The sequence below is a fragment of the Mastigoproctus giganteus genome, chromosome 1, assembly GCF_048544385.1.
Source record: "Mastigoproctus giganteus isolate SK-2022 chromosome 1, ASM4854438v1, whole genome shotgun sequence".
NCBI lineage: Eukaryota > Metazoa > Arthropoda > Arachnida > Uropygi > Thelyphonidae > Mastigoproctus > Mastigoproctus giganteus.
In genome coordinates this window covers 143,221,505-143,239,106 of record NC_143575.1, presented here as the reverse complement: position 1 = coordinate 143,239,106, position 17,602 = coordinate 143,221,505, and the positions used below count along the sequence as shown (strand labels likewise).

At 37.2% G+C, this 17,602-nt stretch overlaps 1 protein-coding gene across 1 annotated transcript in view; it reads left to right on the top strand.

Annotated features, from left to right (window-relative positions):
* Positions 1–17,602, top strand: part of LOC150091172 (ribosome biogenesis protein WDR12 homolog) — a 257,271-nt gene that overhangs the window by 111,587 nt on the left and 128,082 nt on the right. Inside the window, exon 6 of the mRNA XM_090382466.1 lies at positions 7,033–7,187. Within this exon, the coding sequence (XP_090238592.1) occupies positions 7,033–7,187 (155 nt within the window). The remainder of the gene's footprint in view (positions 1–7,032; positions 7,188–17,602) is intronic.

Here is a 17,602-nt window from a genome sequence, read left to right as displayed (position 1 = left end):
TGGAATAGACCGCAACTCACAAATACATATGTTACCTTATGGGAATACGGCGCTCGCTTAGCGCTGATTCACTTAGCACGCTGTTTTTCAGTAACGGATCATCAGCATTAAGCGGGGGTCACCTGTATATAAGTCTAAAGAGGACCAAACAGGTTTCTGCTTTACACAAAAGGGGGTCACCTCATGGAAAAAATTCCTAGTAACAGATCCAACAGATGACGTATCCCAGCAGGTCTGCCACAGATTTATCATTTCATTCCACAAATGATTACATTCTTGCTTAATATCTGAATGAATATTCAGAACCAAACCCATAAATTCAGTTGATAGTTGGTTTTTTAACCTATAACAAAGACCTCTGTAAGCTACGTGAAGTTGAAATGGCAATATCATCTTTTAAGGGCACAAAAGGTGATATAGTTGTACACGTTGGCACTAATAATATTAAGAGTAGGAGACCGGCAGAATTACTTAACAAGTACAGGTCACTGTTGAACAAAAGCCGAGAATTAGGGTTGAATTTGAAAGTGTCTGCAATTCTGCCCAGACACGATAGGAGGGAGTATATGATGAGAGCCTTGTCGATCAATTCGGCCCTGGAAAGATTGTGCAAGGCTCAAGGGGTAGAATTTTTTTCAGCCTGGACTGTACTTGTTAACAGGAGAGATTGCTTCTACAGGGATGGGATACACTTAAATAGAAAGGGTGTAAGAATATTTGCTGATGCTATCGAGGCAGTGTTAGGTGGGTCGGAAAACTGCTAGCTTGGGGGGAGACAAAGACCAATAGATTGACAGTAGCCACTGGCAGAGGTGAAAGAGATTCTTGCACTGCTTCTATTAGAATGAGCAGAAGCCTGAAAAACAAGATGCATGGTATTTCAGAGACTGCTGGGAGCCATTGCGGTACAAGTAAACACATGGGTTGTGTTAGGGTAGCTAAGAATAGAAACAGGTGCAGGTATACTTGTGTGTACACCAATGCTAGGAGTTTAGTAAATAAATTTGATGAATTTGAGGTATTGCTCAAAACATCGAAGGCAGATATTGTTGGGATATCAGAGACATGGTGTCACACAGATATAAGGGATGCAGAACTGCAATTTGGGGAGTACGTCTACAGAAAGGATAGACAGGATAGGAAGGGAGGAGGGGTTATGCTATTAGTTAAGAAACACATAAAAACCAAGGAAGTGAAGCCAGTCGACATCACTGGACAGTGCAGTGTGGAGTCAGTTTGGTGTGACATAAACATTGGGAGATCAAAATTGAGAGTAGGAGTGTGCTATAGGCCTAATGACTCTGATGAGTATAATAAGGAACTGTACAGGAAAATAGAGTGGGCCAGTAAATCAGAGTGTCTTATAATGGGAGATTTTAATTTCCCAGATATTGACTGGAATTTGGGGGCTGGTTACTCACGCACTAGCAGGACTTTTGTGGATTTATTGGATGATTGTTTTCTACATCAGCATGTTCGGGAGGCAACTAGAGGGAGTAATACTCTTGATTTGATTATCAGCAGTGATTCTTCATGCATTAAGAATCTGCAGATAAATGAACCACTAGGTGGCAGTGATCACAGTGCGCTGAAGTGGGATTTACTCAAAGAGGTAACTACCATTAGGGGTAAAGGGAAGGGTTATTGCTTCCGTAAAGGCGACTACGATGGACTGAGACAGTATTTAAATTCTATACAGTGGGACCAACTGATGATGTTACCAACAGCAAATTCAAAATGGGAAGCATTCAAAGAACTTATCTTGGAAGCTACTAGGCTTTACATACCAACTAAGAAATATTGTTCAAGGTTTAGGCCAAAATGGATGTCAGATGAACTAATGAGGCATATGGCAGAGAAGAAAAATGCATGGGATACATACAAATTAACACATGACACAGAAGCCTATGATAGATACAAGTTGATATGCAGCCAAGTTACAAAGGAGGTTAGGCAGGCGAAGGCAGATTACGAGAAATCCTTGGCAAGGGATGCAAAGAAAAACAGCAAAGAGTTCTTTACTTATGTAAACTCTAGAAGGAAGGGGATGAATCAGATTGGTCCACTTGATATTGATGGGTCAAGTGTTGATTATCCTGCTCAGGTAGCTAACAAACTAAATGAATATTTTGCATCGACATTCACACATGAGGAGTTATTCAGCGAGGGGAATGCCAGAGGTCTATTCAACTCTAGCAGTAAGCTACAGAATCTTGAAATAACTGAGAGTAAAGTGGAGGAGAAACTGTTGAAGATAAACACAAGAAAGGCACCCGGGGTGGATGGGATCTATCCAGTTATATTAAAGGAGGCAGCAAAGGAAGTAAGCAAACCCTTAGCCATAATAATGAGAGCTTCCTTGGACTCAGGGGAGGTACCCATAGACTGGAAATGTGCAAATGTGACCCCAATTCACAAAGGAGGATCAAAGGCTGACACAAGTAATTATAGACCTGTGAGCTTAACTTCTGTTCCAGGAAAATTAATGGAGGCACTGGTTAAAGAAGCACTGCAGGATCATTTACACAAGACTTCAGTTATAGCTCAGACACAGCATGGTTTTGTTAAGGGGAAGTCTTGCCTGACCAACGTGATTGGATACTATGATGCAGTCACAAAAGAACTGGATGCAGGGAATAACTTTGATATTAAATACTTGGATCTTAGAAAGGCTTTTGATACTGTTGCACATGGAAGACTGCTACACAAATTGGAGCAGTGTGACATTGGAGGCAAATTGCTGCTATGGATAAAGGGGTGGTTGAGGGGGAGAAGACAGAGTGGTAATCAATGGACACTGCTGATCGTGGACTGATGTTATTAGTGGAGTCCCTCAGGGCTCAGTGTTGGGTCCATTATTGTTTTCTGTATTTATAAATGATATTGATGATGGTATATCGGGCTTAATGTCCAAGTTTGCAGACGATACAAAGGTTGGCAGGGTTGTCAAGGACACTACTGACACAACAGGATCTGGAAAGGTTGAGCAGATGGGCTGAGAGGTGGCAAATGAAGTTTAACATTGACAAATGTAAAGTACTACACATGGGAAACAGCAACCCCAGAGCAACGTATCAACTCTGTGGTACTACACTGACAGTGGTAGAGAATGAAAGGGACTTGGGGGTGGTTGTGCAGGCAGATATGAAGTTCTCTGAGCAGTGCAGACGGGCTGCAAGAGTAGCTCATGGAGTATTGTCAATGATATACAGGAATTTTTCCAGCAGGGATAAGGAGGTGATTATTCCATTGTATAAGGCGATGGTCAGGCCACACCTAGAATACTGTATACAGGTCTGGAGGCCTCATTTCAAGAAGGATGTAGAGCTGCTGGAACGAGTACAGAGAAGGGCAACAAGATTAGTGAATGGAATAAAGGATTGCTCTTACGAAGAAAGGCTTAAGTTTTGCAAATTACAGTGTCTGGAGACTAGGCAACGGCGAGGTGATCTGATAGAGGTGTATAAAGCCTTGAATGGTTTGAGCATTCTCAATGCTGATGCGATCCTTCCTCTTGCTCAGAATAATCACCTGAGAGGGCATAAATTTAAATTGAGGAAAGACAGATGTAGGAAAAAGATGCGGAAATTTGCCCTTAGCCAGCGGGTGGTTGGTTGTTGGAACAGACGTCCATCCCTTGTGGTGGAGGTTGATAGCCTAAATAAGTTTAAGGCTCAGCTGGACAGGTATTTTGAACGAACAGAGGGGTGAAGTGGAAGTGGGTTTTTTTTTTTTTTTTTTTTTTTTGGCTGATGCTGCATAAGCTTGCTTTCTTGCGTCAAATGCCTCTGCTAATGCTAATACTCCTGCAAGAACCTGCAGTGCAGAAGTTGAAACAGTGCAACAAGCTCTTAACATATAATAATATTGTACATTGCATAGTATCAACTTCCATTGAAATTTAACAGCTGGAATTTAACAGAGAAGCAACAAGATTGGTGAGTGAAACAAAGGGTTGCTGTTGCCAAGAAAGGTTTCTGCAAATTGCAGAGTCTGGAGACTAGGCATCTGTGAGATGATCTAATTGAGGTATATAAGGCCTTGAATGGTTTGAGCAAGCTCATTGCCAGTGGGATTCTTTTTCTCAGATTACTCACCCGAGAAGACATGAATTCAAATTGAGGAAAGATAATTGCAGAATAGATGTGCCACAATTTGCCTTTAGCCAGTGGGTGGTTGATAGTTGGAACAAACTTCCATCTACTGTAGTGGAGGTCAACAACCTAAATGAGTTCAAGGCAGAACTAGATGGACATTTGGAGTGAACGAATGGGTGAAATGGTAAAGCGTGTTTTTTTTTTTTTTTTTTTTGCTGATCCTATATAAGCTTGCTTTGCCGCCTCCGTAGCTAGGTGGGCAGGAGCAGCAGTGCGTAGCACACACTGCTTGATTAGACCGGGGTTCGAACCCGTGACCACCAAATATGGAGGATGTGAAAAGGTCAGGGAATGACCACCACATATCCCTGGAGCAATATTGCCTTGGTTGCTAATGCTCCTAAAAAAAAAAAAAAATAATAATAATAAAAATAAGCTTCCTTTCTTGCATCACATGCCTCTACTTATACTAATTAAGAATTTGCAGATAAAAGAAATGCTAGGTGGCATGGCATTGATCACACTGAATTGATGTGGGATTTACTTGAAAGATGTAAAGGTTTTTGCTTTCATAAAGGTGACTACGGTGGTTTCAGACAGTGTTTAAATTCTCTACAGTGGGACCAGCTGATGATGTTGCCATCAGCAAACTCTCGATGGGATGCATTCAAGGAATTGATCATAGAAGCTACTAGACATTTCATACCAACTAAAAAATACTGGTTGTGGTTTTGGCCTAATTAGATGTCAGATGAACTATTGAGACTCATTGCAGAGATGAAAAATGCATATAAATTATCAGGTGACACAGAAGCCTATGGTAGATATAAACTAGTTTGTAACGAGTCACAAAGGAGGTGAGACAAATAAAGGCAGATTAAGAGAAATCTTTGGAGATGGATGCATGTTAAAGACCTCTTTACTTATGTAAACACTAGAAGGAAGAGGGATTAATCAAATTGGTCCACTTGCTATCAATGTTTCCACTGTTGATAATCTGCTCAGGTTGCTGACAAACTGAATGACTATTTTACATCAACATTCAGACATGAGCAATTCTTTAGAGAAATGGAGGCCAGAAGTTTATCAGACTCTGAACAAGGAACTAAATTATTTCTTAATAACTGAGAGGAAAGTGGAAGAGAAATGGTTGAAGTTAAACATAAGAAAGGGACCTTGGGTTAATGAACTATCCAATTATATGTTGAAAGGTAGCAAAGGAAGTAAGCAATCCCTAAGCCATGATTATGAAAGTGTCATTGGATTCCAGGGAAGTGCCATATGGATTGCAGATGTGCGGATATATCCCCAATTCATAAAGGGGAATCAAAGGTGATACAAGTAATTACAGACCTGTTAGTTTAACATCTATTCCAAGGGAAATAATGAAGTCACTGGTTAAAGACGTAATGCAGGATCTTATATTATTATTATTATTATTATTAGCCATATGGTGCAAGGAAGCCTGGGGCTTATGCTGCACCTGCCAAAAGAGAGAGAGAGAGAGAGAGAGAGAGAGAAGAGAGAGAGAGAGAGAGAGAGAGAGAGAGAGAGAGAGAGGTAGAAAGGAATCACCAAGAAAGAGAAGAATGATGATATCCAGCTCAGGACCCTGGGTTTGCCAAGCCATACTCACCAGATGTGAGCCCCTGGGGTTAGACAAGACTGCAGTTATACTTCAGGCACAGCATGAGTTTGTTAACTGGAAATGCATCCGACTAATTTGGTTGTATACTACAATGGAGTCACAAACTAACTGCATGCTAAAAATAAATTTGTTAACTTGGATTTTAGAAAGCTTTTGATATAGTTGCTCATAAAAGACTGCTGTACAAATTAGAGCAGTGTGGTAGGTAGTTGCTATGGATAAAGGGATGGTTGAGTGGGAGAAGACAGAGAGGTATCCAGTGGACACTGCTCTTTGTGGGCTAATGTTATTAGTGAAGTCCTCAGGGTTCAGTGTTGGGTGCATTATTGATTTCTGTATTTATCTGTATGTTGGGTGCATTATTGATTTCTGTAAGTGCTTTAAGCACTGCATGACTTTCAGCCATTCAGGAAATGTATACAACACCATCATATAAAATTGAGCATCTGGTAAGGAATAATATTATATACTTCATTCATTGTAAGTCATTTACAGGATTAACCTCATAGCACCCATGGAGGACTTCACAGATCTTTCACTGTAATTACTGCTGTGCATTTATTGTTGTTTCAATGCTAATTATTGAAATCTTCAATTCTCTTCTATATATAGTCAGTTATTTTCTGTTTGGAATTTTATATGGAATTTTTCAAAGAATCTGTCAGATCCAACATGACTAATTACTAATTTTGCTTTCCACTTTAATGTAATTATTGCAGTGTATTGTAAAGAGCATATTTCTGAACCCAAAACTAGCATGGTGGTCAACTTGACTGGCCTGCAGAAATTGGTTATTACTCTATTTTGTGTTTAATTATCATGCAAAATGTGTTTTAGTCTGAATTTATATTATTATTGATGTAAAATTTATTATTACTATGTTTCAATTATTGTTATTATTTATCTCTTTATTCTTTAATTTATTTTACAAAACATTAATATTTGCACATTGTAAGTTTGAATTTTTGCATTGCTAAGTTTTTTAAGTGGAAAATCGAAATGACTATTTAATTTTTATGTTTATATTTCATTTTTTCCCAGCAGAATTAATAAAAGTTTTATTTCCTTGAAAATAACATGTTAAAAAATTTTTTTTTTTTTAGTAAGTCAAAAAAAAAAAAAAAAAAATTCCAGATATAAAAAACAGAATTGGACACCTTCCAGGTGCAACTGTGTTACGAACAGTAGTGTGGCTACCACCATGTTAAATGTAGTTATTACTGTATTTGTTTAAAAACTTGTTTATAATTGTGAAGAAATTGCATATAATTCTGTTACCTAATTTAGGTAATCCTGTGAGTACATTTGTGACCACTTCTCATGATTATACTGCAAGAATTTGGCAGTGGGACCATATTACAGATATAGTTGAATGTGTTGCCATATGTCGTAGTCATCAAAGAAGCCTGCATTGCATAGATGTAAATCAAGACTATCATAAGGTATGCGTTTTTCTTTAGAAAATGACAAGTTAAAATGTCTTTTTCCCATTTGCTCAGTTGAAGTATAGTTAAAACGTTCTTTTATTAAAAATTATTGCAAGTGCCAACATCCTATGTTGGGGGGTGCAAGATGTAAATTGCAGCTCACACTTTGCATCAAAGTATATATTTGCATATTATCTTTTCATTGTAAACACTCAAGACTATAATTGCCCTTACATAAAAGGTGACCATTCACCTTAATAATATTGTCATAGTTTTATATTTAGTAATAAAAAAAAAAAATTGGTAGAATTCAGAGGCATTAAATAATTGTTATCAAATTATTTGGATATAAATTTCTGAAAGAGATCAATGTTTTCTCCGTAATCGAAATCAAGCATAGATATAACACACATGAATTTTAATTTATTGAATTACGGCACTGAAATTCCTATAGTACTCCATTGCATAGTTCAGGTGTGGCCCAATTCTAGGGATTTTAAAAAAAAGTCATTACAGTGTATATGCTTTTAAAGGGAAGTGAAACTTCCATACACTGTTTGGCTGTTTGCTTACAAAATACTTCACTCGCAGTATTTAGAGCAGAATTGCATCCAGAGGAGTTAACAAAATTGAAAGTAACTTTTTTATTGCAGCCAATATAGTGGTGCAGCATCTAATAATGGGCCATGTGCTGTTTTGTGGCATCACATAGATTTTATCTCAAGAGTATGCACATTAATATCTGTGTACCTTTCCCTGCATACCCAGTCATTCGCTAACCATACATCAATATTATTATGAAACCTTTTAATCTTTGGTAGTCACCTGAGTGTGGGGAATGACAATAGGTATCCTTCAACAGCCATGATCCCTGTTAAAAAAAAAAAAAAAAAAAGTCTGCTCACATGGACACTTCATCTACCTTTCGGGTATTGTATGAAGTTTTATTTGACAACAGTCTTTTTATATATATATATAGATAAGTTGTTAAGAAAAGAAAAAGGAAAATATATTGTGTACCTCTATCATATATTGTGTACATGTGCTACTTATGACTATTTCCACCATGTAAATTTAGTTTTTTAGCTGTATATATATTTTCTGTTGGTATATTTTCTTTTGTATTTTCTACTGTTTTATCATACTAATGTGGCGCAAAGCTAATTAACATATTTCCAGAAAAAACAATGTAAAATTTCAGAAATATGTGCAAGATTTGCTATATGTTGTAAAACCTAAATTAGGTAACATGTTTATCTTGTGTACTGTATGCAGATATGATTTTTCAGTTTCAAGTGGTTTCAGTTTCTGATTACATCACATGGGAAACATGATGTAATCAGGCATATGCAAATGAATAAGCATAAGGACAGTGTACAGGGCATAGAAGGGAATGAAAAATAGATGTAGCATTTCATAGTGATGATGATATCATACTTGTATGTGTATATGCATCTTTTGCCATAGAACAGGGGTGGCCAACAAGTCGATCGTGGATTTAATTTCGGTCGATCGCGGCAGATTTTAAAGTTTTCGTAGTCATCCCTCAATTTGTTTACCTTGTGCAATGTAATTTTTGAGATGGTAGATCGCGGCACATTTTGAAGGAAAAAAGTAGATCGCATCACAAATTAAGTAGGCCACTCCTGCCATAGAACATAATCTTCCTCATGTGCTTTTCATATGTGAGTTGTGTGAGAAGAAACACACCCAGGTAGGGGAAGAAGAGATATTGGTTGCTCTGAAAAATTTACTGTTTTCAATTGCTACAGATGGTAGTAATCACAGTGATTCCAAATTATGTGTCCTATGTTGGTGATCTTTCATAATAAATAGAAATCATCAAATCAAAAGAACCTCTCAGTGCTAGCATTGGAAGGTGACTCTGCAGGGTACAATGTTAGGAATCTTCTGAACAACCTGAAAGGATATGGAATTTCTTTAAAATCTGTCTGGCAAATAGTGTTGATAATGCATCTGTTATGGTTTATTATTAACACTGGAGTAGCAAGGGTATTAAAAGAGGAGATTGAGCACTTGGTGGCAATAAACTGCTGTCATCTTATTAATTTGTGTGCTGAAAAAGGGGAATACACGTCTTCCTGTGAAAGTGGATGAATATTTGGTAGAAATTTACTAATATCTAGAAGTAAGAAAAGATAGAATTAAACAATTCAACTAATGCATGCCACTGAAATAAAAAAGATGGTGACAGTCTCTGGCTAGTTTATGTTAAAGAAGAGATTACAAGTAGTGAGAAAATCCACATGAACTCTTTTCAGAGTTACCAAATTAAAATACAAGTGATCACTAGTGAGTGGCACTGATCCGTGCTCAAATCCAGATCACGATCCAAAAGTTTTGATAAAGGCAAATTAATGAACTTAAGAAAAAAAAACATCTGCATCACAAACTTCTGGTGGTAGCAGTCCTAACCTGGCCAAGTAAGCTGATAATTCTAGGCATGTTATCCTCACGCATTCATGTTCCTCTCTTCTTACTTGAATAAAGCAATCTGCTTGTTTCTCTTAAATGTCATGAGAACATTTGAAAATCTGACTGTAGCTCTTCAATCGAACATACTTTGCATTCATGTATTGAAGTTATTATATGATGAAGAATGTTATGTGCAGATTTGTTATAACAACAGTTTTTAAATTTTTAACTTTCACTGTGGAAGCTGAATACCATAGTAGACTAAACTAGAAGGTTGTTTCTGACTTAGTCATAGGCTGTTCTTTGCCAAAGGTGTCCATGGTCCTTGGAAAAGAAAGGAGAGGGTAAAACAAGAGGAGAAGATTCTGTTTTGTTCAGTGAAGAAGTACTTTATTTCTGCATGTGACTACATGGTGCACAAGTTCCCATTGAGAAATGATGTTTTTATAAATGCGAAGGTAGAACAAGTTTCATCAACTGGGACTGCATTATTTTCAAATTTAAAGTTTTTGTAGATAAGTTTCCAGTACTTCTTGGCATCTTTCATTAAATAAAGAAATAACAAATAAAAATTTCTTATAGCAATGCTGAATGTGAGAGAATATTCAGCCTGGTGAGAAAAACATAAACCAAGTCACAATTTTTGAAGTTTTAGAAATGCTCTTGAGAGCCAAGTGTAGACATCAACATCATTGATAAGAACAAATATTTGGCTTGACATTTCTGAAGGGGGACAGAATCACAACATCACCAATATCTTTCTTAAAGCATTTAAAATCATTTGATGTGTAACAGAAATCCACAGATAGAAAGATTCCAGTTAACTTAATATTTGAAAGTATGCTGTATTGGTAAACAGACCAATTTCTACATTTTAATATAAAATGTGTACATTGCCTGTGAAAATTAATTTCTAGTGCAATGTGGACTTTAAAAAACCTTTCATTTTATTTTATTATTTTTTTTTATTATGCAGACCCCAAGCACAAGAGGTTTTAGAACCTATAGTACTAAGTACCATGCATGGGTTGAGAAGGTGAAAAAAGATAATTGTTGACATTAAACTTGAATTTCTGTAGATTGTACTTTTCAGGAAATATGTATGATGTGAGGGTGTTACAGAAAACATAAGTTGAAGGAATAAATCCAGAAGAAGTAAAGTTGGTTTGTGAGTTTTAAGTTGGACAGTAAAAGGCTGTTGACTATGGCTTGTCCTGCTCTCTCTTTCAGACTGGTTTGAAAGAGAGAGCAGGAATTATAGAAGCACAATTCAGAAGAACAGTGCCCCCATAGAAGTATCTATAGAAAAAGGCAAGAAGCAGAATCAGAACATCTATGAGACAGTGGAGAGGAGTCATTAATTAACCTAACTGTCCTCTTTTGAATGGAATCTAGAAGCCTGAGAGAGGTTTTGGGGGCACTACCCCAGATGTGGGAACAATATTCCATGGTACAGAGGATTTGTGATTCGTACAGATTGAACGACTGTTTGGAAGAAAAGTAACACCGAAAGCAAAAGAGAAAACCCAGTTTTATGGATGCAGAGGAAGCTATATTTGTGATGTGCTTATGCCAAGAGAGATTAGAAATGAGGGTAATCCCCAATAGAAATGTGATCTTGTCTAGAAATCAAAGTGTCGTTGAAGAGTGTCATAGGAGCAGAAGAATTTTTTTTTTGCGAGATATGACAGGACTGAAGGATTTATATTCGAGTCATTGAAGCAGTTTGTGCAGGGAAAGATATATCAAACTATAAGGTGGAATGCAATGTGCCATCAGAAAAACTATGGGTGTGATTTTGGTCAGTGGAAGAGTGTCATCAATATACAAGAAGAAGAGAGTGGGAGAAAGGACTGAGACCTTGGGGAATACCCTGCATTAGTGGAGAAGCTAGACTGAGAGCCATCTCCCATCACTTACAGTAAGTGATCAGAGAGAAAACTGGATAGTTGATTTAAAAAAAAAAAAAAAAAAAACAGTTGGCAAACCATAAGATGGAAGCTTATTTAGAAGACCTTTATGTCAAGCATAGTAAAAATCCTTTGAAATGTCAAGGGCAATTACTTCAGTTTCGTCAAACATTTCCATTGGATTTGTCTATAGATGAGTAACATAAATCAGTATATCACCAGTGGATTGACACTGACAGAATCCATACTGGCAGTCATTGATCAGATGGAATCTTTCTAGATAGTTTAAGAGTTGGCAGTTGATTGATTTCTCCATTAGCTTAGAAAGAGTAGAAGTAAGTGCAATGGGGCAATAATTAAATGGGAAGGATTTGTCACCCTTTTTTGGAACTGGCTGGATATGAACAAATTTCCAAGCAGAAGAAAAAAAAACTTTGTGGAATTAGAAAGTGAAAAGGAGGAGACATGAAAAAGAATAAGTTCAGGAGCACATATTTTGAGAACAAGCGGAGAAATGCCATCAGGACCTGGAGCTTTCTTAGCATAAAGATTGTTTAAAGTCCTTCTGACATCCTTTTGACAGAAGACAACTGGAGGCATTGAATGGAGTGTATTGAGAATGGTAATCGGTAGTTTACCAAGATCATCAAAACGTGAGTTAGAAAAAATATACGATGCTATCAGATCAGCTTTATCTTTGGCTGAAGTGGCATTAGAACCATCTGGTTCTGACAGAGATGGGCAAAAGTTGCTGCCAGTAGCTTTGGTAAGAGACCAGGATGCTCGACTACCATTTGGAGAAGAAGAAAGTTTCTACTCTTAGCCTGATATAAATCTACTTTGGAGTGATTAGTAACTGCTTTAGTTGTTGCGATCTTTGGTGTAGGCTGAAAATGAAGCTGGAGATTTGGATTCAAGCCAATTGCAACTTGCAATGTTCTTACCTTGAACAGTCTTAGCACATTTTTTGGAAAACCAAGGTTTAGATAAAGGATGAGATTTTGTGGTGAATGTGGAATAAAGAATTTCATCCCTACAAGAATAATTTCACTGACATGATCTGAGAAAACATTGACATCAGAAGATCCAAGGGAACGAAAAAAAGAAATCACCAGATCATCCCATTTATATTCTTGTAATGCCAAACAACACGAGGGTTAGAATGGCTACAAGAGAAAGGCTCCATTGGAGAAGAGACCATCAACAATTTGTGATCTGAGGCGGCTAGAGGACCACTAACCTCTACTGTGTACTTAAAAGGGTTGTTTGTGAGAAAAAGGTTATTGGCTGTGTGGTTAGCATTGTCTGGTATTCTGGTAGTTAAATGAACAATCAGTGTGAGGTCATTACAATAAACATGGGTTCCACTACAAGCCTTCAGTAAGCAATGTAGTAGTATTTCACTGGTTGATTAGAGTCTACCATCTTGTATTGCCTGGTCACACAGAAGGGTGCCATTCTTTTGTATGGTATGGGCACCACATCTCGACCTCTGCTTATATAGGTTTGCCCCTAGGTGCTTGAAGGTGCGAGCAGAGGATTTGGCTGTCACAGAACGACCAGACTTCGTCAAAATTAGGTCCACTTTACTTGAATGTCGCTTGAATATAAGTTCCATCAGCATTTTAGACTCCCCGGAACCTCCTATTTTTTCAAAAAAAAGTATATATATTTTTTTTTTTCGTTTTTTTTTTTTTTTTTTCTTTGCGAAGGAACTTCTTTTTGTAAAACATCTTGTGTTGTCTTTGTGCTTACAATTATTTGATTTCCACCTTTTTGAAATTCAAAACTTGGAAGCTACGAGAATGCCTGTCTTATTATCTTTCCAAAGTCTGGGCTAAGCCTCTATTGCTGAAACCAGATCATGTGGTAATTCATCCACTATCACATTTACAGAACTAAGGTAGCATTCTTCCTTTCTTTTCTTCCATCTTCGATATGTCTACCCAAATTCTCCATCTCCGATATGTCTACCCAAATTCTCCATCTCACACTTGTATTACACCTGGTATACTCAGCCCTTAACTATGTTTGTATCCAGATTGTAGAAGGTGAAGAAAAGAAAGGAGGAACACCAAAAGAGCATCTGATTCTTATCTCCAGATTTCCAAAATGTTCTACCATTTCTGGATGCAGGCACACCACTTTAAACTAGAATAACCCTAGGTACTCTCTGTGGACACATAAAAACTGCAGAGAGTATATATATTTTTTATTCAGTCGTTCCCCTATTTAGAGATAACAGAAATCAAGGACCCAACATCTTAAAAACTAAATGGGACAGGATATAGAACAGGACATCAGAGTTAACATACGTCAACTGTTTTGTTCAAGAAATTTCCACTTTATCCCAGCCCATAAGCCTCATCATTGAAATGACATTACTGTCTTTAATAGTTATATAGACCACCTAAGGTTAGGAAGAGTCATCATCACCTCATTCCTGCAACATATTAAGATTTAATAGTGAGATGATGGATGAGTTATCACAGCCTCGTTCACAACAACAGAGGTTTATCCCAGACTTTCCAAGTATAATAAGACAGACGATGTCTTATTATACTTTGATGTTCCCATTTGTCAAAGGCTATGGCATTGCACCTAAAACATTACAGTATTGTATTAGTTTTTCCTGTATTATACTTTAACAGAGTATTAAAATTTTTCAATATTTTAATTGTGCAAGACAATGAAATAACCATCTTAATATTCATTCAAATGTTTGTTACCTGCATGATGTACAAATCATATATAACCATATAAATACTCAAAAAATACTAGGAGATAGTTAATAATTACTAGGAGTATAGTTAATAAATTTAACTACCTTGAAGTGCTAGTCAAGACATCAAAGGCAGATATTGTTGGGATATTAGAGACGTGGTGTCACACACAGATATAAGCAGTGCAGAATTGGAATTTGGGGAGTACAATGTGTACAGGAAGGATAGACAGGACAGGAAGGAGGAGGGGTTATGCTGTTAGTTAAGAAACACACAAAATCTAAGGAAGTGCATCCAATTGATGTTGGTGAACACTGCAGTGTTGAGTCTGTTTGGTGTGAAATAAGCACTATGAAATAAGCAAATGGCAAAGGAAAAATGAGAGTAGGTGTGTGTTATAAGCCTAATGAACCTGAGTATAATGAGTAATTGTGCAGAGAAGTAAGAGTGGGCCAGTAAATCAGAATGTCTTATAATGAGGGATTTTAACTTTCCAGATATTGACTGGAATTTGAGGATTGGTCACTCGCACACTAGCCAGATTTTAGTGGATTTATTGGATGACTGTTTTCTACAGCAACATGTTCGAGAGGCAACCAGAGGGAGTACTACTCTTAATCTGATTATCAACAGTGATTATTCATGCATTAAGAACTTGCAGATAAAGGAACATTGTGATCACTGGGTGACAGTGATCACAATGTACTGATGTGGGAATTACTTAAAAGATGTAACTACCATCAAAGCTAAATGGAAAGGCTTTTGCTTTCATAAAGATGACTACAGTGGTCTCAGACAGTTTTTAAATTCTGTACGGTGGGATCAACTGATGATGTTACCAACGTTGAATTCTAAATGGGAAGCCTTCAGGGACACAACATCTTAAAAACTAAATGGGACAGGATATAGAACAGGCTTTTCATTCCAAATAAGAAATACTGTTCAAGGTTTAGGCCTAAATGGATGTCAGATGAATTAATGAGGTTCCTGGCAGAGAAGAAGAATGTATGAGATGCATATAAAGTATCAGATGACACAGAAGCCTCTGGCAGGCATAAACTAGTCTGTAATCAAGTCACAAAGGAGGTTAGGCAGGCGAGGCTGATTACGAGAAATCTTTGGCAAAGGATGCAAAGAAAAACAGCAAAGAGTTCTTTACTTATGTAAACTCTAGAAGGGAAGGGATGAATCAGATTGGGCCAATTAACATAGATGGGTTGACTATTGATAATCATGCTCAGTTAGCCGACAAACTGATTGAGTATTTTGCAAACTGCCCAGTAATAGACTGGGCAGTTTTCTTCTTCTATTAAAACTGTAGTAACTACCCATTTATAACAGATTGTACAAACAAAAAGTCCAAATAAACCAAAAATTGCAAGTTGTTTTTATTGTTTTATGGTTGTGACCTCCAGAAATGTGCTTTAGAAAAATATCACAGAAGTGTTCAAATTTGATTCTCTGAAGTGGCTTATTCTAATAACCAGTGATCACTATAACCGGCACTTACTGTGTCATATATTAGTGGGAAATTATCGACCTGTCAGTCTGATTTCAGTGGTAGGGAAAATCATGGAGGCAGTGATCAAGGGTGGAATTCAGGATCATTTGGATCGAATTGAAATTCTGAAGGATACTCAGCATAGTTTTGTAAAGGGAAAATTGTGGTTAACAAATCTGGTTCGCTATTTTGAAAGGGGCACTCACAAGCTGGATTTAGGGAATAATTTTGACATTGTTTATTTAAATTTCAGCAAAGCTTTTGACTCAGTCCCACATGAGCGGTTGCTTTATAAGCTGGAACAGGTTGAAATCACTGGGAAAGTCCTTAGATGGTTAGCAGGATGGCTTCAGGGCAGGAGGCAGAGGGTTGTGATAAATGGTTATTCTTCTGATTGGGTTGATGTTAGAAGTGGGGTTCCCCAAGGATCAGTATTAGGACCACTGCTGTTTTTAATTTTCATAAACGACATCGATGAAGGGATAGAGGGCGTGATGTCTTAATTTGCAGATGATGTTAAAATTGGTAGAGTACTTAACATGCATTGTCAAGATCATTGTCAAGAGAGACCTAGATAGACTTCAGGAATGGTCAGAAAAATGGCAGCTATGCTTTAATTAAACAAAGTGTAAGGTGTTACACTTAGGAAACAGTAATCCCAAAATAACTTATTCACTTGGTGGAGTTCAACTAAACCCAGTACTGGAGGAAAGGGACTTGGGTGTTACGATACGGTCAGACATGAAATTCTCTGAGCATTGTAAACAGGCTGAAAGGAAGGCCCATGGCGTCCTATCGATGATCTATTGAACTTTTGCAAGTAGATATAGGGACGTGATAATCCCTATATCTACTTGCAATTATATAAATCCCATTATATAAGGCTTTTGTTAGACCACACTTGGAATACTGTGTTCAAGTATGGAGACCATGCCTAAAGAAAGACACAGAGCTTCTTGAAAGAGTGCAAAGATAGGTAACTCACCTGGTGAGATCGGCAAAAGGGCGTCCTTATGGAGAAAGACTTCGAATATGTGGGTTGCAGAGTTTGGAAACTAGACACCTTAGAGGAGATTTGATTGAGGTGTTTAAGGAATTGTGAGGCATCGGTAAAATGAATGAGGATGAAATTTTCAAGATTATAAATGATGCTAGAACTAGGGGACATAAATTCAAGTTACGGGGGGAAATGTTTAGATTGGGCTGCAGGAAGTTTCAATTTAGCCAGCGGGTTAAAAATTACTGGAATAAGTTGCCTACATGGGTGGTAGAGGCTGACAGTTTTGGGAAATTCAAAGGTCATCTGGATAGTACCTTCGGGTGAGGGAAGTGCATAGGACGATAGGTTTAATTTCCTTTTCTTTTATCAATTATTATTATTTATTTATTTTTTTTTTATCATTGTTTTATTCGGGGTTTTTTTTTTTTTTTTTTTCCTGGTGCAGCATAAGCCATAGGCTTTCTTGCACCATGCGGCCATTACTAATACTAATATTTTGTTTTTTGAAGTCTGTATAACATTGAGGCCTGACGTAGCCAAGTGGTCAGGAGCCCGAATGCAGTACCACACGCTCTTTGAGGGGACCATGGTTCAAGCCCATGACTGCTAAATGCAATTAACATTTGTATTGATTGATTTATTGTAAACTCCACTGACCTGGTGGTCGTGCCAGAGTATAAACAAGGACATTGTTGGCTAGAAGATTAAATTTATTTGTGTGTGAAAATCAGCCTGCACGATCACTTCACTTAAAAAAAAAAAAAAAAACCCTACGACGTGGTTATTAGTATTTCATTAACTTTAAAAAATTAATATTTAAAAAAATAAAGTCCCATAGAAAAATATGGTTTTCACACATT